General features: G+C 48.0%; 1 protein-coding gene across 3 annotated transcripts in view; it reads left to right on the forward strand.

Annotated features, from left to right (window-relative positions):
• ARL14EPL (ARF like GTPase 14 effector protein like) overlaps positions 1-25,292 on the forward strand; it is a 99,344-nt gene that overhangs the window by 70,277 nt on the left and 3,775 nt on the right. For all 3 annotated transcript variants that reach the window (XM_085640769.1, XM_085640768.1, XM_085640770.1), the window contains exon 3: positions 24,699-24,835. In XM_085640769.1, coding sequence (XP_085496895.1) covers positions 24,699-24,835 — 137 coding nt within the window. The remainder of the gene's footprint in view (positions 1-24,698; positions 24,836-25,292) is intronic.

Below are 25,292 nucleotides of genomic sequence, written 5' to 3' on the forward strand. Positions count from 1 at the left end.
CAGCGGAAAAGCCTGCTGGGCGGCGTTTTGGCAAAGCACACGGGAATACAGGAATAGAGTCTGAGCAAGTTAGAACAGGGGAGAGGCGGGCAGCCGCGGTATTCCTGCCGACGGAAACGGAGCAGGGGAGAGCTCTGGCAGAAAGCTCGGGTGCTCTACAGTTTAGGAAACTTTTGAACGGGATAAGCTAACTGTGAGCTGCGAAACCGGTGAAAAGTGGTGCTGTACAGTACCAGTATCGGTAGCAGAGTAGCAACTGCAACAGCGAGACACCAGAAACCAGCGAGACCGGAGTGAGTCGAAAAGCGTGACCTGAGGTCAGCCGGGCTTTTTAGCCCCCCAGCCCCAGCCACAGCCCCTAGCCACAGCACTGCATAGCCTCAGTACAGCTCAGCAAAGCAAGCAAAATCTTGTGGAGAGATCAACGAACCAACCAACCAAAAGGGGAGCAAGGGGACATTGGACAATCGATTTATTTAACCCTTCAGCTCAAACCTTGCACGGACCACCCTGTGAAGCCGCTTTCTTCACAATTAGCACCAGACTACCCCGGGTGGGACCGGACACACACCAGGACAAACCGGTGAGTGGTGTGTTGGTGTGGGGTGCGAGGGGGAGGGGAAGGGGGGAGCTAAAGGACTAGTGTTCTGCCACTGAGACAACATCACGGTCAGTGTGCACCCTAAGCTTCCCCAGCTCTACCCAGCTTCCGCCTTCTGCCTTCCACCTTCCACCATCTGTCGGTCCTTGTAACCCAGGCTCAATAATCTAACATGAGATCTGGTAAGATCCGAGGGAGCCAAACGCATAAGGGAGGACCAAACAAGCGAAAACAAAGGTCTAAGGGGGAGATTGAGGCGCAGACAGACGTGTCCAAACCTACAGAGGAGACCCCTCCACCAGAAATAATTGACCTAACAGTCTCAAGCGAGTCAGCGGAGCCAATTCAGGCCCATATTGCTACAAATACAACCAAAAAATTGATAACTACGATGAGCAAAGAAGGGGGAAATAAAATGAACATAACCTTGGTTCAGCCTAAAATTTATACAAAATTTTGCTTTTTAAAGAATCCAGGGGACATTATATTTTCTAAGATCAACAAAGTATCAGGCCTTCAATCACCTCTTGAACCATTCCAACCAACTTTAAACCACCATCCCAGCGACTGTCAGGGCCGATTGGACGACAGCCACAGCAACAGCATCGGCAACAGCAGAGAAGACAAAAGTATAACATCTATAATATCACCCCAAAAAACTTCAACACCTCAGTGCAATAATCTCATAACGGGGCAAAAGCTCGAGATGGCAGACATCCCGGCAAGACGGAAATTGACCATAGATGCCAACTTAATACAAATACATCGGCCAAAGGAAGCCATGGATTTGTTCCCATCAAAATTGGAGAAGAATATTTCTAATATCAACACTAACATCGCAAATGTCAGCATGAGCAATGAATTAGGCCAGGTGGGTCACGAGGGCATAAGCAATAATGAAGAGGGCAGGAGAAAAGAGGAACCTGAAACCGCTCCAGCAAGGTCATCGGAGATGAAACCCTCATTAGTATTCCTTGATACAAAAAACAACGAAGCAACACTAGCACCTAAGGCGTCAGAAGGGACGGGAAAAAAGATGGAAGCCAGAAGATTTGCACCCCAGAAGTGATCGAAATCTCTTCTTACCTAAGGAAAGAGGAGTGGGAGGAACTCATGGCGGCATACCCCACAGACCTGAGCACAAGTAGGTTGGCCAGTGAGATACCAAAATGTGGAACGGCCCACCAGCGGACAAACATAGCAGGAACGGAGGGGCCAGAATCAGCGCAACCCTTCAAAGTGTCATCCGCGCTCCAAGAAACGGGGCCCAAAGAGTGTGATGGGAACCAGGATGCATATTCAGCTCAGGCCAGACAAGAAAGCGCATGGCCCAGTCTCCTTAACACAGTACAACTCCTGGTGGACGCAGCACAATATAAATCGGAGAAAATGGACGCCCAACTAACGTTGTTAGACACGCTGGCAGTATTCGTAGTCGCAATAGACGGGAAGCTGGGCATGTTAAACTCGCTTCTTCAGAGCAAACTGAACCAACTTGTGGACAGCCCAAGGGAAGATAAAACAGGAAGACAGGATCTAGGACTCACCGAAAATCAAATATCAGCCATCACCAAAGAAACGGTGTCAAACTATCTACAGGTGGACCAAACAATGTCAACAATTGCCCCTGTAATCTTGCCTTTAAACAAACAGCTTCCACGCCGCGAAACCTCTGATCCAACAAATGGTGCAAGGGATCTAATCTCCGTATGGGAACACAACCGAGAGGGCTATCGGGACCCAGTAAATACAACTAGTAACACGAAGCGGACAGCAACACCAAACAAGGACAATGTATTTGGAGGTGCTACCGATCAAGGGGAAGCTTCGGATGCCACATGGTTCATCCCGGATTTTACCTCCAAAGGAAGTCATGACATCCTTAACCGAGGCACTATCTTGCGATTATTGGCCCACATTCCTATATTGTCATTTGTGGTAAGCTCGGACCTGCAGACTATCGAATTCATAGCTGTGGATTGCATAGGAAAAGGAGCGACGAAGGCGACCTGGGCTTCGGCAGACATGGCACAAAAGATCCTTATGGAATCTGAGATCTTTAAGAACTGGGGCATCACGCTGAAGCCCTTCACAAAGCCACGATACCCGGATGTACTGTGCTCTGAGAGAAACCCTAACCCGAGGGTGCATACAGAAGGCAGCAATATCTCGATTCTGAGGGGTGCTGTCGGGCCAAGCCGTACTGGCAGTAACGGGTCGAGCGAACTCCCTCTCGGAGTACGACATGGAAGACAAGCTCCAAACGGGTGGCAGGAACAAAGACGGTTTGTGAGAACCATAACAAACAGCAATTGACAAGTGCAGTGGCCAATAAAGGAGAACTCACAGGACCAATTGCGCTTATGTTCCTGGAATATAAATGGCCAAGCATCTAAAATGCTTGACTCAGACTTCATAGCTTATATTCGATCTTTTGATTTAATAGCGCTACAAGAAACCTGGCTTGCCGAGCCCCCGCACCTGCAAGGATACCTACGTTTCTTCTCCGGCGCAAAGAGCTTAGCTAAGTATGGTCACTTAAGAGGAGGTTTGGTAACGTATGTAGCTACAACCAGCTTTGCGATGGCCAAAGAAACCGGGCACTCGGCGACAGCTGCACTCGCAGTTAATCTGACTTTGACAACAAGACTAGGTAAAACAATTAATAACTGCATCTTGGTTAATGCTTATATTCACCCCAAAGGAAAGAAAAAAGCAGCGGAGGAGTTATATGCATATATTGAAGAGTGTATCATGGGGGAAAAAACAGGGAATTTAGTACTCACTGGGGATTTCAACCTCAATCTTATGGGAACAACACAAGAGGAGGGTACCATGGCACAAAATACCGTCTGGGCACTGCCACAACAAAGCAAGCCACTAACAGCCATTCAATCAAAATTGGGAAAGAAGGTACTTGAGGCATTAGAAAACTTTAACATCAGGGCATTAAATGGCAGGTTTGCAGGGGATAACCCGCCAGCTTCAACTTTTCACTCAAAAAAAGCGAATAGCACGCTAGATTATACCTTCATGTCACTCCCACTCTTCCAATTCGTAATATCCTATCAGATAAGAATCCAAGCAGATAGCGATCATTGCCCTCAGGAAATCACTATGGACCTTGCTAAGCCAACCTACGAGCATTTGACAGCTCCTAAAGAGTCCATTTATACCGAAAATTTTAAAAAGATCAAGTATTCGACCGCAATGGGCGAATTTTTGACTGGACTGGCATAACACTATATGGAGCGCACAGGCCCTAATGAAGTAGTAAAATGGGTGCAGTTTACTACTGCCTTGGGGCAATATGCAACAAAACCCAAACTGCGCACAAGGACGAACAAGCTGGGCACCCTTCCTCAACCATACAGAGTGAAAATTAAAGAAACAAAATACTTAATCTCTAAGTTAAGGAGAACATCACAGCCGGACCACAACAACAAAAGGATGCTGTATCAACTCTCTGAACTAAAAGCCTCATTAAAAAAACCTAAGTGGGAAGCAAATAGAACCTTAGAGGAACAACTCTGGGCAACCCTTCATGAGGACATAAAAAAGAATGATGGTGCAAGGTTTTGGAAAACAATAAATTCATTAACGCACCCTGCAAAAACGGAGATAACATCAAACATCACAGAGGCAACTTGGGCAGCATATCTCGAAAACCATTTTAACCGAGATCTGTTGGCCAATCAGAACATGAGCAAACCTTTTCCTGTGCGAGCCCAGGACGTCGGCAATAGGTTACAATGGTGCCCAATCGACCAGGACACCGTGGGGGATACAGATCATATATCATTGGTACCCAAAATAAAGCGGCAAATAAAGAAAGGAAGAAGGGAAGGCGCGCCGGGTCCAAACGGGATCCCGCCCGTCCCCTTCAAACAAGATATGGATTACTGGGCAGCGGCACTTGAACCTCTTTCGGGAGATCAGACATACAAACATCTTGCCAGATACTTGGAAGGGCTCCATCATTGCCCCCATATATAAAGCAGGGGATAGGGGCCTTCCTCAAAATTATCGGTTAGTTGCTCTAATCGATAACGATGCGAAGTATTTTGCAGGTCTAATCTTGGAAGAACTAAAGGAATGGGCCATGAGGAAATCTCTCATACCTATCAATCAAACAGGCTTTGTTAAAGCAGTGGGGACTACAACAAACATACTGACGATGGGTATGCTTATTGATAAGGCAGAGATGAAAAAATTGCCTCTGCACCTCTGCTATATTGACTACAAAGCAGCATTCGATAATATTAATCGCAACCTACTATGGACAAAACTTAATGATTGGGGTATCCCAAAAGGTTTGTTGGAGCTGTTAATTAATTTACATACAGACACTTGGATTCAGATCAAGGTGGGGGACGGCACAATGTTGTCAAGGCGGATACAAACTAATAACGGCCTTAAGCAGGGCTGCGTGTTGGCCCCCACATTGTTCAACCTGTTCTTGGGGGACTTGGTGCCCCTACTAAACAACTGCAACTCACACTCGCCAAAATTAGGAGGCCTCAAATTACCATGCCTCTTATATGCAGACGACCTGGTGTTAATAAGCCATACAAGTGTTTGGCTTCAAAATCTTCTGAATACGACCCAGAGATATTCTGAGTTAAATGACTTAACAGTGAACCTCGAGAAAACGCAAACCATGACAATCAGCAACAACAAAAAGAAGAAAGTTTTCTCGTGGTTCTGGAAAAACACCCGCATCAAAGACACCTCGTCGTATAAATATCTAGGCGTGAAGATAGACAGTGGTGGCCAATTTAGCGAACAAAGGGCTAGCAAAAGAGGCAAAGTCACCGTTCTGGCAATCGCCTTAAAAACACTAAAGAACAACCTCTCCGGCCCTTCTCTGACCCCCTTACTACATGTCATACGTGCCAAACTGTTACCAACACTAACATATGGGAGTGAGGCCCAGCGAGGCAGAGATGCCGTTACACTTGACAGCACAATCGTGTCGGCATATAGAATCATCTTCAGCCTCCCAAAGCGATCCTCCCCAGCACAGATCAGACCGGAGTTTGGAATTCGGTCACAGCTTTTGGCACGACAGGGGGCATATATCTGCTCTTGGGATAAAGTAAGAAAAACGACCGAAGGGACGCTGAACGAATATCTATGGAAAGAACTAGAGCAGACCCAAAACTCACCAGCTGCAAAATACCTGGAAAAAAGCATAGTGAACACCGGGCTGGTGGAGCTCTGGGCGTCCCCTGCAGATCATAAAACATTCAACAAATTGGTGAAAAAATCGATCAAGCTACAGTCATGGGTTCAGGATAAAGCCATCCTATCAAAAAGATCTCACGCTTGGATGGTATTAAATACATACCTGACACAAGCCTCCCAGCCTTACCTTGCCCTAGGTTACACAAAAAAAATCAAACTGTGCTTTTTAAGATATAGATTGGGCCTGCTACCTTGCATCCTACATCTTCCTCACTGGCTGAGATTGAAAGCAGGAACATTATGCAGGTTATGCGGCACTGGGGCAGAAGACATGTTGCACCTGCTATGCTCGTGTGAGGAACTGCAAGAAGAAAGGAAGCTCCTGCTGAAACGCTATTTCATTCTACAGGGGGTACGCACCCGAAGGAATGCAGTGTTAACCTGCTTCTCAGCACAGGATCCTCAGCTGAGCTGCAGATTTGTGAAATTTTTAAAAGTAGTAGAAAAAAAACTACCAAAAATTGATTCATGATTAATTCAGCAAACAGGACATATGATTTAACTTACATAGATTAACTATTTATGCTGCAGATTTTAATGCATTTTATTATGTGTTATTGTATTGCATTGGTTTTAATTAACTGTGCAATAAATTAAAAACTGAAACTGAAAACCCTCCACCCTCCGGACACTCTTCCTGTGTTCTTTCAGCTCTTTTCCTTCCCTTTATTCTTCTTAGATAATGAAGGAGAAGAGAGCAGCTAAGAGTCAAGAGCAGATGGCTCTCCTCCTGCTAATGTGTTTCCTGCTCTCATGGACTGGACTGAAATTCAAAATATGATTGAGGAGGTAGCTAAAATGGCCATAGCAGGCAGACCTAAAGGACTCTCAAAGGGTTATTGTTCTGGTTCTGCACATCCTGCTGAACAAGACTCATCTGGCTCTGGCGTAGAGTGGTCACCCACGTCCTCCTGAAAATATGTGAGAAGAGAGGAGATGGAAGAAATGTCACTTGTGTGGGTGAATCTAGGCTTTGCTCCTTTTTGGTTGTATGATGGAGATGATTCATTATCGTCTAGCATGGCACTAGTGTGTTTTTTCATTTTGTGTAAACACTATTAAGCTCAAAGTTTAATGACCCCACTGATTAGGAGTCCTACTCCAATTAAACACTTGTGCAACAAGTGAAAAAGGACCGTAAAACATCAAAATAAGTATAACTCCAATTGAGCAATGAAAGTTCAAAATAATGTCATCCACAAATCACAAATGGCATCCATTCAATTGAATTTAGTCCATCGGGAGTCGTGTGTTTGTTTAGATCCAATTTTATCAATTCCTTTATCAAAAAGTTAAACAGCCCAGCCAACGTGTTTCGTCCAATAGGACTTCATCAGGGTTAGTATATTCATAAGTCAAATGTTCCAGAATGATACAACATTTTCTCCCATATCCAGAATCATCTGGAAAAAAGGTGGTTTAGTACCTCCTATTTAATCTTCATAGTTTGTAAACCATCACCAAACGCTGCAGCTGATCCATTGGGGCTGAGGGGCCACACTCCCTCCACCTTTTACCCCTCTTGAACAGTGTTTGTCAGGCTGAACAAAGGTCAGCCTGACAAACACTGTTAATTTTCAGGTCAGGCAGCCAGGAACCAGACATGTGCTAAATGCGCAGGCTCCTGGCTGCTTGAGCTGAACTTTGTTGGGCTGAAGAAGTCACACTTCCTGTGGACGTAATATCTTCAGCTCAGCAAAGATCCCTGAGGCCCTTCCCTCAGTGACGAAGGGTAGCGTCACTGATTGCCTCGCACCTGGGCTCTTCAGTTTTAAGCCCTGAAGCGCCCAGGGTCGAGTGTCAATCAGTGACACTTCATCATAGAGTGGGGTGGGGGTCGCTAGGTGGCGCGCTGACAAGATGGACACCAGAGCATGAAGCTCCTGCCATCAGGTGCCATAATCCTGTGAATTCTCCTGCCTGCGGCGCGGGTGATCGCTGCAGACGCCGCCGGCCGCAGACCAAGGACCTCCCGCAACCTTGCGGAGGAACTCTAAGCCAGAGAGCCTGTAGCCCCAAGCTGAGCAGCGCTGAGTCTGGAGCCGGCGGGAGGCACGGATCGGGAACTGGACCTCGGCCGGCCGCAGGAACTACTCTAGTCTGCGGCTGGCCACGAGGCAGCTGGGCCGCAGGGGCAGCGCTTCAGGCAGCGAAGTCGAGGCAGCGGCCGACTGGCCGGGACACGGAAGCCGGTGTCAACGGAGGTGGGCAGCGGCGAATCCGGTGATTGCCGTGAAGTGGACCCAGCCTGCAGGTCTGACACAGCAACGAGGGCGGTGCATGCACGGGAGAGACGGCAGCCGCCTGACGACATAGCGGATCCTGCGCTTGTGGAGCGCCGCTACGGAGCAGGTCGGAGAGGTCACCCCTGAGGTCCTATGCACGAACCTGGCCCAGAGGACCTCGCTGAGTGACCGGGATGCCCCCCCCTCCCCCTCCGGAACTGTCCGGGTGAGTTGAGTGGACCCGACCCCAGCACACCAGTGTGGTCGTAGGGTGCGGCGGGGAGGGCCTCCCTGAAGGCTGCGGCAACATTGGGGGGGGCCTAGTGACGCCTGATGCGGATGATTGGGGAGAGACGGGATGTCCCACTCCTAGCGGACACAACATCGGGGCCCGGGGCCTGCAGGACTTGTAGCTGGTGCCCAGGCCACTAAACTCAGTCCAAGTGGTGCGCGGCTGGGGAGGCGGAGGGGGGCTGCTTGGCCTCTGCAACAAAAACAGTGACAGTATCTGGTGTGCACCCCTACGACGCTGGCACATCGTGGAAAGATTCATGCCCCTGTGTCCCCTATGTGCACAGGGGGCGTTCCAGCTGGTGGCAACTGTGGGGGGGGCCCCCAGCCTTGGACGACACTTGAGGCCCTGCTCGGGCTGCACCACTATACATGCACAGCCGGTGGCAAAGGAAGGGTGGCCAGTTTGCTAATGGCCCAGACGTAGTGGGCACTGGAGGCGGAGGTGGCGTAGTGTCCAGACTGGCAACTGAGGGACACGGACGCTGTGGTGGAGGAGCGGTGCCAGACAGGGGACAACAATACATTGTGTGGACAGTGTGAGACGGTACCGGCGGCCCCGGAGCCCTGTGGATACCGAGCAGTGGGCCTCGGATAGAAGGTGCCCACGCCGTCCCAGGAGGGGTCTTTGTCGTCTCCCCTCCCTCCTTTCCTTCCCCCGCGCCAGCAAGGAGAGCGTGGTGTTCCTTCTATCACATCTTGGCGAGACAGAAGAGGGAGGCTGGACTGTACGTCGGAGGCGGGGGTTGCCGACGAATGCCCTCCGCACAGCAACTGGCCATGGGCCGGCTGCGGAACAAGCCGCCCATGGGCCGGTCACAGACGGAGAAGCTGGGCACCACATCCGGGCGTCGCGATGGAGATATGGAGCTTCCGGCAACAGCGCTCGAGGCGAAAATGGACACAGTATTGGCGGCGGTGGAGCGGCTGGGTACTACACTGGAGCAGACTAGGGCTTCCCTGGTGTCCCGGATTGACAAAAGTCACGGTGGACTTCACCCTCCTCCACGCGGACCATCGTAAGTTGGCGGACTCTGTCACCCAGCAACGCCAAACGCTTCAGGATGTCCAACCTGTGGTGCGCAACCACACCGTGGCCCTGCAGGACCTAATCGACTGTGTCCATGCCTTGGAGGATCGTGCCGAGGACGCGGAAGGGCGCTCTCGGCGCAATAACGTCCAAGTGGTGGGTCTGCCGGAAAGGTGAGGAGGGACGGAACCCGGAGCAATTTGTTGAAGGGTGGCTTCGTGACATCGGGGATGCTCTCTCAGCAGTTCGTTGTGGAGCGTGCACATCGGGTCCCAGCGCGGAGGCCTCAACCCGGGGCACGACCGCGCCCCTTTCTCTTCAGGCTCCTCAACTTCCGAGATAGGGATGTGGTGCTTCGTGAGGCCAGGAAGTTGGACACCATCAAAGTGGGCGGAGGACAGGTGATGCTCTTCCCGGATTATACGGCTACAGTCCAAAAGCGGAAGAGTAACTATCTGGTAGTGAAGTGCCAGTTGCGCGACCTGGGGATCCCATATTCCCTGCTGTTCCCGTTGCACCTCCGAGTGATCAGGAATGAAGGGACCCGGTTCTTTGATGCCCCATCTGACGTCTGGGATTGGCTGGAGGAAGCAGGGTTGAGCGGGGGTCGGAGGCCTCTGGATTCGGGAGCTGATGGGCGCCAGGAGAGGAGGCCGAGATGGCGGCGACGGAAGGAGGCCCGCAGAGCATCGGTGCCGAGCCCCGCCGTGGCGCCCAGCCCTGAAAGGATGCGGCTGGAGCGTCAGGAAGTCCTTGGGCGGTGGCAACCTTGGGGTCCACGAGCAGCCAAGGTGCAGCGGCTGATCATGAGCATAGTGGACCTGAAACTAGCAGGTCATCTTCCCCGTCCACTGTACTTTCAGAAGATCAAGTCCTACCACTGATGACGCCCCAGACTGCTGACCACATTGTATGAGCCCAGTGCGTTGAGATGGTGGCAGCTGCTGAAGCGAGGGCCGACCTGACCGGGACAGGATGTTATGGGGACTATTGGAGGGGTCTCTCTCTATTTCCCTGTAAGATGTGGTGCAGTGTCGGATGCTGGCATACACCAGTCTGCTGGCTCGTGCTAGGTGGCTGGGGTGGAGGGAAGCCCCCAATTGATGGGGGGGCCTGAGTGCGGTGGGGGGGTCGGCGGCGGGTGGTGTAGGTAGGCGTGGTGAGGCCACCCACGCATGCTTAGCACCATTTGTGTCATCTGAGGCACAACTGGCAAATGTAGGAGTAGTGCAGGTTGCGTCAGCTACAGCCGCATCGCGCACCCGTTAGCCATTGCCTGGCTTAGTTTGACTCAATAAGCATTTAGCTTGCAGTTTGGATGAATGCCTATTTGGGGGTTTGCCCTGGTAGTTACACTGTTATTGTTCTTTATTACATGTATTCAGCAACACGTAAGTGTTCTTTTGTTAGGGTGGTTTCTGTTGCAACACACCGGCATGACGCACAGAGTCTATGTTCACCCCTCCGACCGATTCGCCCCTGGCCCCGTGGCCACTGTAGACCTCAGTCACTCTAGATGGCTACCACTGACGTAATCGCATGGAATATACGGGGAATGCAAACGCCTGCACGTCGTTACTCCATTTTCGCTTACCTGCAGCAGCATAAGGCGGCCATCGCCCTTCTCCAAGAGACTCGCATGATGCAGCCTGAGCTCAACCGGCTGCGCGCTCGTTGGAGGGGCCAGCTATTTGGGACCACATACTCTGCGCATGCCCGTGGTACATTGATCTGGGTGAGGGCGGGCACTCCGTTCACATGCACAGCGGTAGTAACTGACACAGCAGGGCGATACACACTGGTTCGTGGGAGACTGAACGGTCAACACATGTTACTAGGTTCAGTATATGCCCCGAATGTCGACCAACCGTCGTTCTTGGCCCACTTGTCCACAGTGCTGGCGCCATATGTGGGTCTTCCCTGGCTACTAGAGGGGGACTTTAACTCTGTCCTTGACACATGCCTAGATAGTTCCTTTCCGCCCCTCCGCAACACGCAAGCGGTCTCTAATGCACAGACCCTCACCGACTGGTTGTCGCGTTGGGCATTATATGATCTGTGGCGCACCCTACACCCTGACGATCGCATCTACTCGTATTATTCAGTGGTACACGACCTCTATGTCCGTATAGACAGGGTGGTGGGCTCCCGCTCTTTGACCCCCCTGTTGGGTCAAGCGGAGTATTTGGGTCAGATCCATTCAGACCACAACCCTCTTAGACTAAGTCTCACATGGGACTCCGGTCGGCCCCCTGTCCCCACGTGGCGACTTCATCCGGCGGCTTTGGAGGATGCTGAATTTCGCGCCTCCCTAGGCTGATGATCGAACAATTCTTTGACCTGAACGAGGGAACGGCGAGTAATGAATTAGTAGAGTGGGACGCTCATAAATCTACTATCAGGGGACACTGTCTGGGTGCGACGTGGAATATTCGCAGGCGGCTCACGCTGTCGCTCGCTGGCCTGGAGTAGCGTCTTCTCTTGTGAACTTCATGGCGAGGGTGGGGGTCGTGACTCGTACTACTGGCGCGGCTTTGGGCACGCCATGCTGAGTTGCTGGAGCGCTGCACTGCCATAATTATGCTGCTCATTCAGCTCGCATTCACGCCAGGTCCGAAAGGGCGGGACGGTTACTGGCATGGCTGCTCAGGCGGGAGGCTGCCCACGCGCCAATAGACGCAATTAGTAGGCCCGACGGGTCGCTCATGCACACACAGTGGGAGATCCATCAGGTAATGACGGAACATTATGCGACCCTATATCGTTCGACAGGGCGCCGGAAGGCGCAGGACCTGGACAGGTTTTTGGAGGCTGCCTGTTTGCCCACGGTTCCAGAGGAACATCAGGAGGCGCTCGAGTGCCCCCTCACTGAGGAGGAGATCGGAGACGCGGTGGCCTCTTTGCCCTCTGGGAGGGCGCCAGGGCCGGACGGGCTCCCAGCGGAATACTACAAGGCCTATCGGGAGTCACTTGTACCCAAGTTGCACGCTCTTTACACTGCGGCCCTTGAGGAGTGCACCTTACCCGCCCCTATGCGAGAGGCCCACTTGGTGTCTCTGCGAAGCCCGGACGGAATCCCACCAACCTGGGGTCATATCGCCCCCTCGCTCTACTTAATGCGGATTATAAAATTTTGACTAAGGTGCTAGCGGAGCGGCTGACCCCAATGGTGTCGGTGCTAGTACATGGGGACCAAAACGGTTTTGTACCCAAGCGCAGTACCTCTCTTAATCTGCGACGGTATTTCCGGGTGGCCCATGACAGTGTGCAGCAATGGCCTAGGGCGGGCTGTCTGGTCCTAGATCTTGAGAAGGCCTTTGATTGCTTGGAGTGGGGGTACCTGGTAGCGGCACTGTCGCACTATGGGCTGGGCCTCGGGTTTCACCAAATGGCGGCCCTTTTGTACAAGGACCCCACGGTGAGGGTAAGAACAGGACCGTATATCTCTCACGTCATCCCGATATGCCGTGGCACCAGGCAGGGGTGCCCGCTCTCACCCCTCCTGTTCGCGCTAGCAATAGAGCCCCTGGCCGCCACGCTTCACAAGGTGCTGGCTGATGGGAGTACCGCTGGGGGATGCGAAACACCAGGTATCGCTTTATGCGGATGATCTACTAGTCTTCGTTAGGGATGTGACACACATCCCGACCGGACTGGAGCGCATTCTGCTCGACTTTGCCGCTCTTTCGGGCCTCAGGGTGAATGCTGCTAAGTCATGCCTCTACGCGTTCCGAGCCGACACCCAGGACCCAATCTACCATCTCGGGGGCGTACAGGTCAAATGGCAGCCGGACACCTTCCGTTATCTGGGTATCCAGATATATCGGCAACCAGCAGACCTCGTGGAAGGCAACCTGGGCAGAGCTGTGACAGCGGTCAGGACCCAGATGCGGTTCTGGGGCACCCTCCCCCTGGCGGTCACGGGACGAATTGCCTTAGTCAAAATGGTGATTCTACCCCGGCTCCTGTACTACTTCGCTAATTTGCCCATCTATATCCCAGCCTCTTTTTTCACAGCCCTTACACGGTCCTTTCGGGACTTTATATGGGGTACCGCCCGTCAGTCGCGCTGCCCAAGCTATATCTCCCCACTGACCAGGGAGGCCTTGCGATGCCGTGTTTCGAGCATTATTACCTAGCCGCGCAGCTGCAATGGATAGCCCAGTGGTTGGCGGATAGAGGGCGGGATGATACGGCAACTGCGGCACCCCCCCTCCCCCTAGCAGATCTCCTCAACCTATTCCACCTGGCGACGAAAGTAACGAGGCCTGTGCCCCTCCTTATGGTGGTGGCCTACAAGTGCTACCGTCGCGCTCTCTACCTCACTCTGGCCCGGACCCCTTATGCCCCGGCTATACCGATTGAGGGCTCCCCTTGCGGTCAGGGAGTGCTTAGTGCCTCGGAGCTGGCGGACTGGACCGCGGCTGATATACAAACGATGGGGTACCTTTACCGAGACGGTTCTCCTCCCGTTCGCCTCTCTGGCAGAGGAGACAGGGCTTTCGCCGGGCCACTTCCTTCGACGCTCGCGAGCCGCTGGGGAGATCTACGGGAGGAACCAGAACAGCATCTCACGATGCAATACCTTCATGTGATGGGATGAGGGAGGCACCTGGTCCGATGGTTTGCGGCTTCCCTGCGCACGCATGCAGCGATTAGTCTGACTTCACTGCGTCGTAAGTGGGAGGCGGATCTGGCCCGACCCATGGCTGATAAAGAATGGGACAGAGTGCTGCAGGGCCCGACGAAGATCCCCCGGAATATGCGCTTCCGCCAAATACAATTTTTCATTCTGCATAGAGCGTACCTTACGCCCGAATCCATCAACGGATACTTCTGTCGTGAGGATGCGACTTGTCCTCGCTGTGCAGAACTAGATGCCGGACTCTTCACATGTTATGGAGCTGTCCCATTTGAATGGCATACCTACCTGCTGCACCTTTTCCACAGGACCCCCTCCACGAAGACTGCCTCTTGGTTTCTTGACCTGGGGATGGTGGTGGCGAAGCGGCTGCTCACTAAGCGATGGAAAGCAGCTGACCCATCTCATGCGCGGGCCTGGCGGGGCTCATTCCTAGTGTGGGCCAAAGCAGAGGGCATGGCTCTTTCAAGGGAAGAAACACTGGGCCTCAGGAAGATGCCTATAGGACATCAGTGGGAGGCTCTATTGCAGGCCATGGTGAGACTAGACTGGGAGCGTGTGGGGATTTTTTTACGGGCGCAGGGGTGGGCAACCCCCTAGAGCGGCCAGATAGTGGCCAACCCAGGAACGAGGTGGACAGTACTGCGATGAGGGTCTAGTGGCACAGGTGGGGCGCAAAGCGAATATGACAATGCCAATAAAGTAGTTATATAAGGGGCATCGAGATGGGGGGGGGGGGGGGGAGGGGACAGATCGAGGGACAGAGTTAGGTGACGCTAAGACATAAGCCGGATGTTGCTGGGGTTGTTGTTGTTTCGCTTGGGTATCTGAAGTTCTACCCCATTATGTCTTGGTTCGTTAACTGTTTATGGAAAGGCGCCTGGGGAAGGTGGCTGGAACGTTAACAGGCCTCCATGGCAGGAAGGTCTCTCGGCAGCAAGAACTTGACAGGGGCCTCATGGTTTCCCGCAGCTGTGACGCCTTGAATATTGATATGAGACCTGGACATATGCCTACCTTCCGATACTTCATGTGAATCTGCCTGGGTAAATATCGATGGTATCGCTATTGATGTAAGTTGCTCTGACTTCAATGTGCGCTGTAAACCTTGATAAATGCCAATAAACAGATTATATAATAATGGGGTGGGGGTCAGCAGTTTCACTGACCCCATCCCACTCTGTGACGAGGTTGGGACTGCTGCCTCCCAAGACTCCTGGAACCTGTGAGGCAAAGCTGGCTGCAGGTAAGTGTGTGTTTTCTTTTAAATTAATGTTTGGTGCGTGCGTGTGTGTATGTATGTATGTATGTATGTTTGGTAATGAGTGTTGTGAATCTGTGTGTGTGTGTGTATGCGTGTATAAATGCATGGCTGTGAGTGTTGCGTATGTGGGGGTGTGTGTGTGTGTGTGTGTGTCCTGTCCACCACCTCCCTCAAACTTACTGGCCGCAACTGAAACGCAAGAAATCAGCCTTCTGATTCAGTCCTATTGTGATGTTTTGCGCTCCTTTTTCAGTTGTTGCTTTATCTTGTCAGTGTTAATTGGTAAAACCTCTGTTAATCCGGATGATTCCACTTTCACTGATGCTTCAGATAAAAAGGTGGATTGAGCATGAAGAGATCTTTTGCTGCAGTGAATTTGGCTATTAAAGCTGGAACAAGTTCAAATTAACCCCTTCAGCACGGCGCGGATTACCGCGCCGTGCTGAAGGTTCGTTGTGCGGGCGGGGCCGTGACAGAGCGGTTCCGTCATCCGCACAGCGCGACCGATGCGCATGACGGAACCGCTCCGTCATGGGCATCGCAAGTGAAAGACTTTGACAAACAAACAATCCCAGCTTTTGGCATGTATTTGACGTGGTACATACAACTGCAAATTTTTCTGGTTCTCTCAGACAGAGAAATCAAGATGAAGTCTATGGATTAGAGATCAGAGGACTGGTGCCATTAAACAGAGAAATCTGCACTGCTGAAGATACCATTTGAGGGGAGCATGCTGTTTGGAGAATAATTGGATGCAAGGATTCCCAAAGTATTTAAGGACGAAAAGCATGCTATGCCCTGCAAGGGGTAAATCTGGCTCTGTTTCACTTGTTGTTGTAGTGACCCCTGACGAAGGGCACCAGTGGCCCGAAATGCATTGGGTTTTTAAATAAACAGCACTGCCTAGACGAGTTTGCACTTTTCGTGTTTTTGTCAGAGGTTCGGATGGCCCAACTCTAACACTAGAAACTGTGAAAATTGGCATAACTACTCCGGGTGTGAAGGAAAAAGGGTTATACCAAGATGAATGTACAAGTTTAAAAATATGGAATAATATGGACTATAAGGCGAAAGTTGGAAAGATTAGATGACGGCCCAGCAGGCCATTCAAGCTGTGCGATTGGATGGAGGAAACGGTACCCCCAAGTTATGAATGTTAATGACCCAGATGCCGCTGGGGCATGGCATCTACCAAGTCGCACGCACACAGATTTAAAGTGAATAAACAATTAGAAAAATAATGGAGTGCATCCCTACCCTTGTAAATTGATGTCGATAATTATGCTCCATTATGGGATTGCACCCGCATGAAAGAAAATGAAAAAAAGGAAACATTATGAACTTCATTCGACTTCACACAGCAGGCGGTACATCGTAGTTCGTCTTTTAAGCAAGTGTTGCAAATATAAGTATTGGCAAACCTTCAAGAGGACTAAATGACAACGTATTTTGCGGACATGATGAACAAATATTTTCAGTTTCAACACAGTTATGGGATTACAATGTTTAGACGACACATTTTGCCACAGAAATGGATTATGGGGGATGGAGTCCACTTAACATACAAGCAGTATTGTGATGTAGTATTTCTGGCGGGAAATGTAAAGTATTGCGGACCAATGAGGGAGGGTAGCATCACTTAAATAAGAGGCGGATCTAGGGTGGGAACACACATTTGTTTGATGGAGAATATGGGGCCGGGTGTTTCACAACGGCCGTGGCAGGTATGGATCTTTAACACTGCAGTGCAGAAAGACTAATGTTGTGTTTTCGCTTGTTGCAGTACAGTAACGATAACATTGTGGCTTTTGATTTGAATGCGAGCGGTTTTCGAGCTGAGTGGGCAAATGGGCCAATGCAGCATGGGTACATCAATAGATTGCAGGAACGTTTGTTAAGGATGTCGGGCCAATGAGTGGAACGCTGGGGAAGCAGAGGGGAGGTGATAATAGATCTATGGGGAGCGAGAGCTGCGGAGTTATATGCCAGGTTGAATAAATCAACATTGTGAGGCACTTGTGAATAAACCAAACGCCACATTTAGACCCTGTTTATTTAAGGCAATGTGGATACGACACAGTTTGGGTTTTGGGAAGCATCGAGGTGTGAATATAATTAATTATTAAATTGTTGAACCCTTCAGTATCCTTAGGTTCTAAAGCGCCAGAATAGGAAGTATGATACATCGTAAAATGTTTTTGTTTTAACAAATGCATAACTATGTGTATAATTGTGTTTTTATTGTTGAAACACTAATGGTTGTTCTGTTTCACTTGTTGTTGTAGTGACCCCTGACGAAGGGCACCAGTGGCCCGAAATGCATTGGGTTTTTAAATAAACAGCACTGCCTAGACGAGTTTGCACTTTTCGTGTTTTGTCAGAGGTTCGGATGGCCCAACTCTAACACTAGAAACTGTGAAAATTGGCATAACTACTCCGGGTGTGAAGGATAAAGGGTTATACCAAGATGAATGTACAAGTTTAAAAATATGGAATAATATGGACTATAAGGCGAAAGTTGGAAAGATTAGATGACGGCCCAGCAGGCCATTCCAGCTGTGCGATTGGATGGAGGAAACGGTACCCCCAAGTTATGAATGTTAATGACCCAGATGCCGCTGGGGCATGGCATCTACCAAGTCGCACGCACACAGATTTAAAGTGAATAAACAATTAGAAAAATAATGGAGTGCATCCCCTACCCTTGTAAATTTATGTCTCCTAAAGTTTAGCCATTTCCTTCCAAATCTTCTCCTAAAAAACAATGCAAATCCTCATTCTACAGGAGACGGAAGTACCAGCCTAAGCGACATTCTCTGAAGAAAAATTATTTCAAAGGGTCTAGACAAGCCAAGAAGTCCTGACAATAAAAGGGAGGTTCTTGAGTCAGTTGGAGTGAGTATTTGACAGTTTATTCATGCCTGGGAGAAAACGGTCACAGACAAATGGGGACTGGGCATAAGGAGAAATGGCTATGCCATAGAACTTTCAAGTTTCCCTCCAAAAACAGATGTCATTGTAACTAAAGTACCAAAATACAAGGTTAACCGATGAGTTCTCTTAGAGGGCATGGACACTTTTCTTTGGAAAAAGGCTATTCTACAAGTTATGAAGGAGGAGACTGGAGAAGGATTGTTCTTGGCACAAAAGGTGTCCAGTTTAGACCTGAAATGGTTGAACTTATGGATAAAGACAATTTGTTTTTGCATGGTGACACTTGTGGCAATTATTCCTCTGGTAAAACCAGGAGATTACTTAGCGTCCATAGACATGCAGGACGCGTACCTTCATGTGCAGGTTCAAGAATCTAAACAGACGTTTCTGAGGTTTGTCATAGGCCAAGGCCACTACCAGTTCAGGGTCCTTCCCTTCAGTTTAAAATCCTTGCTGGGATTTTTTTAATTTCTTCAAAGGCTCTGGCTCAGTTTGTGGCTTTCCTACATTTGGAAGGAATTTTTCTACATTCTTACCTTGACGACTGGCTGGTTCAGGCTCTGTCGAAAGAACCTTTGCTCTCCAAAGTGGCCAGAATTAGCCAATCTCCAAGACCCTGGCTTCCTAATACTGAGACAAGTCAAATGTGGTTCCCTCTCAGAACCTGGATTTGGAGAGGCCAGGTTCTGCAAAAACTTAGGATTGGTTACATTAACGCAAACAAGGGTCCAAACTATCTACTAGCTCACATCAACGATCTTTCTCAGGAGGCACCTCCAGTTCTCTCCTGGTGGGAGGTACAGGGAGATTTAGCCTCCACAGTGTTTTTGGTCCTGCAGGCAAGGTCTCAACTGAGCAGTCTGGTAACATGAATCTCCCAAAACTGGTCACTTGACTCTCTAGACTTGACAACGATGGTTCCATTCTCCTCTCGAGTGAGGAAGAGTCTGGTTTGGTAGTCGAAGGATTGCCACATCTGTAAAGGTGTATTGGTGGCTTCTGCAGCTCCAATAGTCATCACAACAGATGTCAGCCTATCCGGTTGGTGGGTTTGGTTTGCCGACCATCCGATTTAGGGCCTTTCGACAATCTGAGAGACTTGGAAATCATTGAACTGGAGGGATGAACTGGAGGGAGCTGTATAGCCTCAAATCCTTTTCGCCTCAGATCAATGTTGGTTCTTGTGACAATATGACAACCAAGGCCTATATAAACAGGCAGGAGTAAACAAACTCTCTATCCTTGATGAAGATTGCTTGAAGGAATTTTCTTTGGCCTCAGATTTTTGATTTCACTGATGGCAATTAACATTCAGGAAACATCCAACGAGAGGGCAGATTATCTCAACAGACACATTTCCTCGTACCAGGATTTCTCTCCATCCAGATAATTTCAGTCTGCTGACTCAGAAGTGGGGTCGGCTAGTCCTGGATCTTTTTGCATCTTTAATGAACGCCAAAGTGCTGAGGTTTTGGCTCTAGGGGCGAGACAGAATCACATGGGAAATGGATGATCTCACTTGTGTATGGCCTCTGGGTCTTCTGTTTAACTTCACTCCATTCTCGTTAATCAGGTCCTTCCTGGTGAGGTTGAGATCAGAATTTAGTGAGGTGGTACTGATTGCTAGAGCATGGCCATGGCCAATTGGTTCCCACTTCTCACAGAAATGTGTGTGGCTTCAGATTGGAGATTCCTGATTCGCCATTCTCCCTTTCTATATCCTGTCTTGAGGGGGCCCTCTAAAGAACCTAAAATTAACATCCTGGAGGTTGAGAAGAGGGCTTAAATAGTCAATGGGTTCCAAATCCTTAGCAATAACTCTGCAGGCCTCAAGGAGTTCTTCACCTCTCAAATCCTATGCTAGACACTGGCATAACTTTTCTAATTGGGTGTATAATTAGTGAACTTGATCCCACAACAGTTGATTTCATGTGATGGATTTATTACAAGATGTGTCTACATTTGGTATGACGGTTCCTACGCTTAGAATTCAGTGTGTTGCTATTCGAACATTCAGAAGCTCCTGGAGGGTGTTTGAGAGATAAAAGTTGCTTGGTGGCTGGCATTTTTAAAATGGTAGAGAGTATTTACTCATCTCCTCTGAAATTGTTCACAGCCTGGGATTTACTTCAGGTTTTGGAGGCTTTATTTAAGCCACCCTTTAAGCCTATGACAGACCTAGATTTGAAAACTATCGTTCTCAAAGTTTGTTTCCAGGTAGCTGTCACTTCTGCCAGGTGATTAAAGAAGTTGGCCGCACTTTCCTACAAGTTTCCATTTTGTAAAGATTTTCCGGAAAGTGGTTCTTTCAGTAATTCCACCCTGTGAGGCTTGCCTGGTATATGATGTCCACCAATTAAAGTGGACATCATACACCAGGCCAGCCTCTCACATTGGTGTGCAACGGTGGGATTCAAGCCTGCATTGTTTTACCAGATAAATCTTTGTATTGGCCCTTTGGTTCATAACATAATACTATATTTGAATACTGTTTATTCATACAGTACTTTTGGGTGGATAGATTGCAACTTCTTTGCCATCTTTGCATGTTTGAACATGCCTTCGCCTAGGCTATTAACTGCCCTGATACCGGGACTAACATTTAGGTTTATTCACCCTTTGTCGGTATCCTTTTTCAGTTTTGCGGCTATTTTTCATCTCCCGCTCCAAGATGGCGGCCGCCTTTTTACGCCCTACGAGGAAGGAAATCTAATGCCCCCGGAGTTTTGTAATTGGTTTCAGGTGAGACTTGCGAGTTTTCTCCTCCCCTACGATCTCAATCACCGGTACTTAAGCGGTGTTTGACTCAGTGACTCGATAACCCAGCAGTGGTGAGACCGTGAGGCTATTCCAGGAGAACCCAGTATACGCGAATTGATTTCTTCCTATGAAGTAAGTTTTTTAGAGCACTCTTGCTGTTCCTAATCCCTTGAACTCTATGACCTGATAGTTAGCGAAGGCTTTATTTGGGAGGACCTTTTATTCTATATTCCCCTACACACGAGTGTTTGTAAGTATAAATTAAGATAAGTACTCTGTAGGTTATCTATTTTTCGAATGCCGAATTGGGCCCCAGATCCTATATAGCATATAAGGGGTTTTTGGCTATGAGTTCCTATCTGATTAATATGGTGGGCCGTAGCTTTTACTTCTACTCCCATTTTTTGTCATAGTTACATACACCTTACATAAACCAAATTCACTGTCCGTCTCTTTATCGCATTTGTTTCCTTTATACGGGAGTTGCCCAGTTTTATATTTTGTGGGTCTGTTGATGCTACTAGGTCTAATTTAAATCCTGCTCGTGTCAGCTACTCCCCCTTCGTTTGAGTTTAGGTTATTAGTCCTTTCCGTCCCTATAAGGAGTTCTTTCTCGTTTCTTCTACAGATTCTGTGGAATACAGATTGACTTCTGACCAGACTTATAGCAAGACTGTTGTTGCTTGCGCCGTAAGGATTCTGATTCTGGGAGCATGAGTCCTCATCTTCACTATGACTACACTAGTGTACTAAATAAGTACTATGTATCGGTTTAAATATGACCAGACGATTTATATTAATGGGCTAGTTTGATTGGGAAACACCTTTTAGCTTTAATTATTGACTAGGGCTTCCCAAGCTTATTGATGTTTCTTCTTTACAGTCTCTTGAGACACATTGTGGAACAGGAATTAGATTTGGGACATCAAGCCTCTTTATTCTGTACCAGAGTGTACACATATTTCGGGAAATTCTTCTCCTGCTCCCCATCCCTCGGTCAACTCGATCGCGAGACTCTTTTTGACGATTCAGGATGATATCGGACCTGAAGTCATTGAGACCTAACAAGTGTGTATTATGTCTATATAATTTACACTTATCTACATTCTTCTAGGGGGCGCACTTGAAGGTGTTTTATTTTCACTTTAGTCTTTTCACCAATGGTTTATGAGGTTTCATTTTTTTCATTTCCCTGCCTCCACCTCCTATTCTTATTTTTCTGTTATTGTTTGTTCGGTAGCTCTCCTTTTATCTAAGCACCTCTGAAGTCTTATGTCCTTATTGTATACTAGTTATCATGTATTTAATAATAAGATAACCCAGTTATCTCTTTTCCCACAGATCAGACTGACGAGGGATAAAAGTTAATTTATGTTAGTTATTTCTGATTTCTTTGTCGGTTCACCGTATGTTTTTGAAATGCCATCAACGCCCTGAGGAAGGAAGACTCAAACGCGCGTCAGCGCATTTGTGTGTTTTTTATGTTTTTGTATTGTTTACATATATGTATTTGACTACTATGTATGTTCTTATGGAACTGTTCACTTTTGTATACACTGCACTGATTGTTATTGTCTAAATGTTATTTTGTTTTTGTTTATGTATTATTTAATAATTTGTACTGCTTCGTCCATTCTAGCCTGATGAATAGCTGGCTATTTGCAAATACTTTTGAACAAAAAATGAAATGGTTTATTCAAAAAAAGAAAAATTGATCTACAACTTTATATTTTTATAATAAAAAAACAAAAGAATGTTATAACTTACTGTTTCTTTTCTGTGGTCTTGAGAGGTTATCTCTCTAATAGGGGTTCTTCTCTCGTATTTTGAATTGTGTATTCCCTGCTACTTTACCCCGTTATTCTTGAGTACAGGGACCCTCTGATGTTTTCATTGTCAAACACTAGTACTAGGCATATATAATTCAAGCTTAGAATAGTGATTTCTACTGAACTTGGGCTTGGGTAAGTTAAGCGTTTAGCACACCCTTTCTCCAGTCGAAGAGTTTAGCTCCCACTAGGTTAGGTAAGTGCAACACCACACCAGAATTTGTATGTCTACTAAAGGAGATGCCAGTGGCTCTCTGCCTTTTAGATATAGTGTAGTAAGGAAAACAAGAGGACCCCAATAAGGGAAGCTGGGATAGACTAATGTTTTAGAAAACAATGGTTCTTATGTGGACAAAAAGGTCTAAAGAAAAGGCAATGTCCGAATTAGGGACAATGCGCTAGAGTCGAGATTGATAATGAATATATCAGGGAACGATAAGTAATCTGAACAGGGACATGTAAATCAAAATAACAATTGTTGTTTATTTTATGAGAATATGCAAGAGAAAATTCAGGTGCTCACAGAGGAAAGTGACAAGAAGCGTGACGTGATATGTGGGGGTGACTTTAAAATATAAACATCGCATTGACAACACATTGTATAATTTATTCATGAGGAGTTCTTCTAAGTGTACAGAGTTCTTGTTGTAGGGGTATGACTGCGTTTCGATCTCAGCCATTCGAGATCATCTTCAGGACATAGCAATTGTGAGCAAGCTGAATTCAATGACCTTGTTGGTACCTACCCACCCCATAGTTGAATTTTTGAAATCCAGGCTATGGTTGATTCTGAACCAGACACCGATTTTTTTTTTTTTAAATGTTTTTTTTTTTGTTTTTTTTTACCAAGGCACGTGGCTTTTCAAACCACACCCATAGTTTGTCAGAATTTCAGTTCCTTTTTCCTCCTTTTTATCAAGTCTCCCTTATGCGCATTTTCTTCATAATCTGCATTTCATGAGAGGGTTGTGCTTACCTGGAGTTTAATATGCAATGTTGTCTTCCTCATGGGCTGTTTGTCCCTGATGCTCATGATTCTGATAGCAGACCAGGATCTCTCAACTTCATAATCCTCTAGATTGAGTCCAGCAGCTCACCGTGCCGGAGAACAAAAGAGTGGCCCTGATGGGCATTGCTCACTGTAATGGAGCTAAAGTAGAATTGGGACAGTGTCCAAATGTGCTAAATCCCAAGCTTTAAAGAATGCACTATTATCTGGATGGCATTTCAGGAAATGATCCCCTGCTTAGCCAAGTTCTGGCTTGCAACCCCTTAACCTAAAACTAGGCATTGGTCTCTCCTGCCACCATGGTTTACGTTCTCGCTTGCTAATTTGAGTGTCGTGAGTGACGCAGATGGGATCAAAAGTTACCTACTTGTAATTTTGGTACCCCTGGTTTTGGCATTATACTGATTACCAAAATCTACTGTTCATCTCCTGCATTTCTCTTGCCTAAAACCATTTAATGAAGTTGCTGATACATTGTCAGACCTGATTGTTTGAAAGACTGCTTGTATGTGTTGTAGAAGTCCCATTTGTAACTCTCCCCCCATCTCCAGGTTAGTTAGTATTGCAAACATGCCTGGGAAGTTAATCATTTTAATCCAGTAGACTCTTATAGTTCTAATGTACATTTACATCTGAGTAATATTGCTGTTGTGTGTATTTTTCATTTTGATTTTCTCTGACTACTGCATTGATTTTCCTATTTGTTGGCATTTAACTATAAAATATTTACAGATGGGGGCCACACAAGTAAAGAATATTCCACTTGCCAGCCTACAATGGGAAACATCTGTAAAAGATATGGTACACAAATCATCTGTTTAAAAATGTCTTGCTTTAATAGTTTTTTTGGCCTGTTTATTTTATAGCAACAAATAGAAAGACAATTGAAATGTCTTGCATTTCAAAACCCAGGACCCCAAGTGGCAGATTTCAACCCTGAAACTAGGCGGCAGAAGAAGAGGGCTCGTATGTCGAAGATGAACCAATATTTTTCTGTCAACAAGTAAGTTTGTTCAATTAGACCCTCGGTTCAAATATTACAGTTGGATGGGAGAGATCATAATGTGGATAAGTGCTAGGCAAATATTTAGAGGAATACTTTTAGGTGTTCAATTAAGTCAGTCACACAACTTGCATGAGGTTAATTCACTTACAAATTGGTTCTCCTGACAGGATAGATTAAGGTGGCGGTTCCGATCTCGGACGGAAGGGCTCCGATCAATGGTCAGAGCCCTTCCTTCTGCTGCAGACGGTGTCGTTCGTATTCCTTTGCGACCGAGCCATTCCGATGGGCTCTGTCGGAAAGGAATCTGCCTTGGATTTCCGGTCAGCTTCCGGCGGGCTCGGAGAGCCCGTCCGCCATCTGGAAATCCGTCTGTACTCCCCCCCCCCCCCCCCTCCCCCCCCCGGCCGCCTCTTTACGACCGAGGGAGTACCTTCTGATTACCCTTTGTTAAGAA

The sequence above is a fragment of the Triturus cristatus genome, chromosome 2_1 (genome assembly GCF_964204655.1).
Source record: "Triturus cristatus chromosome 2_1, aTriCri1.1, whole genome shotgun sequence".
NCBI classification, from domain to species: Eukaryota; Metazoa; Chordata; class Amphibia; order Caudata; family Salamandridae; genus Triturus; species Triturus cristatus.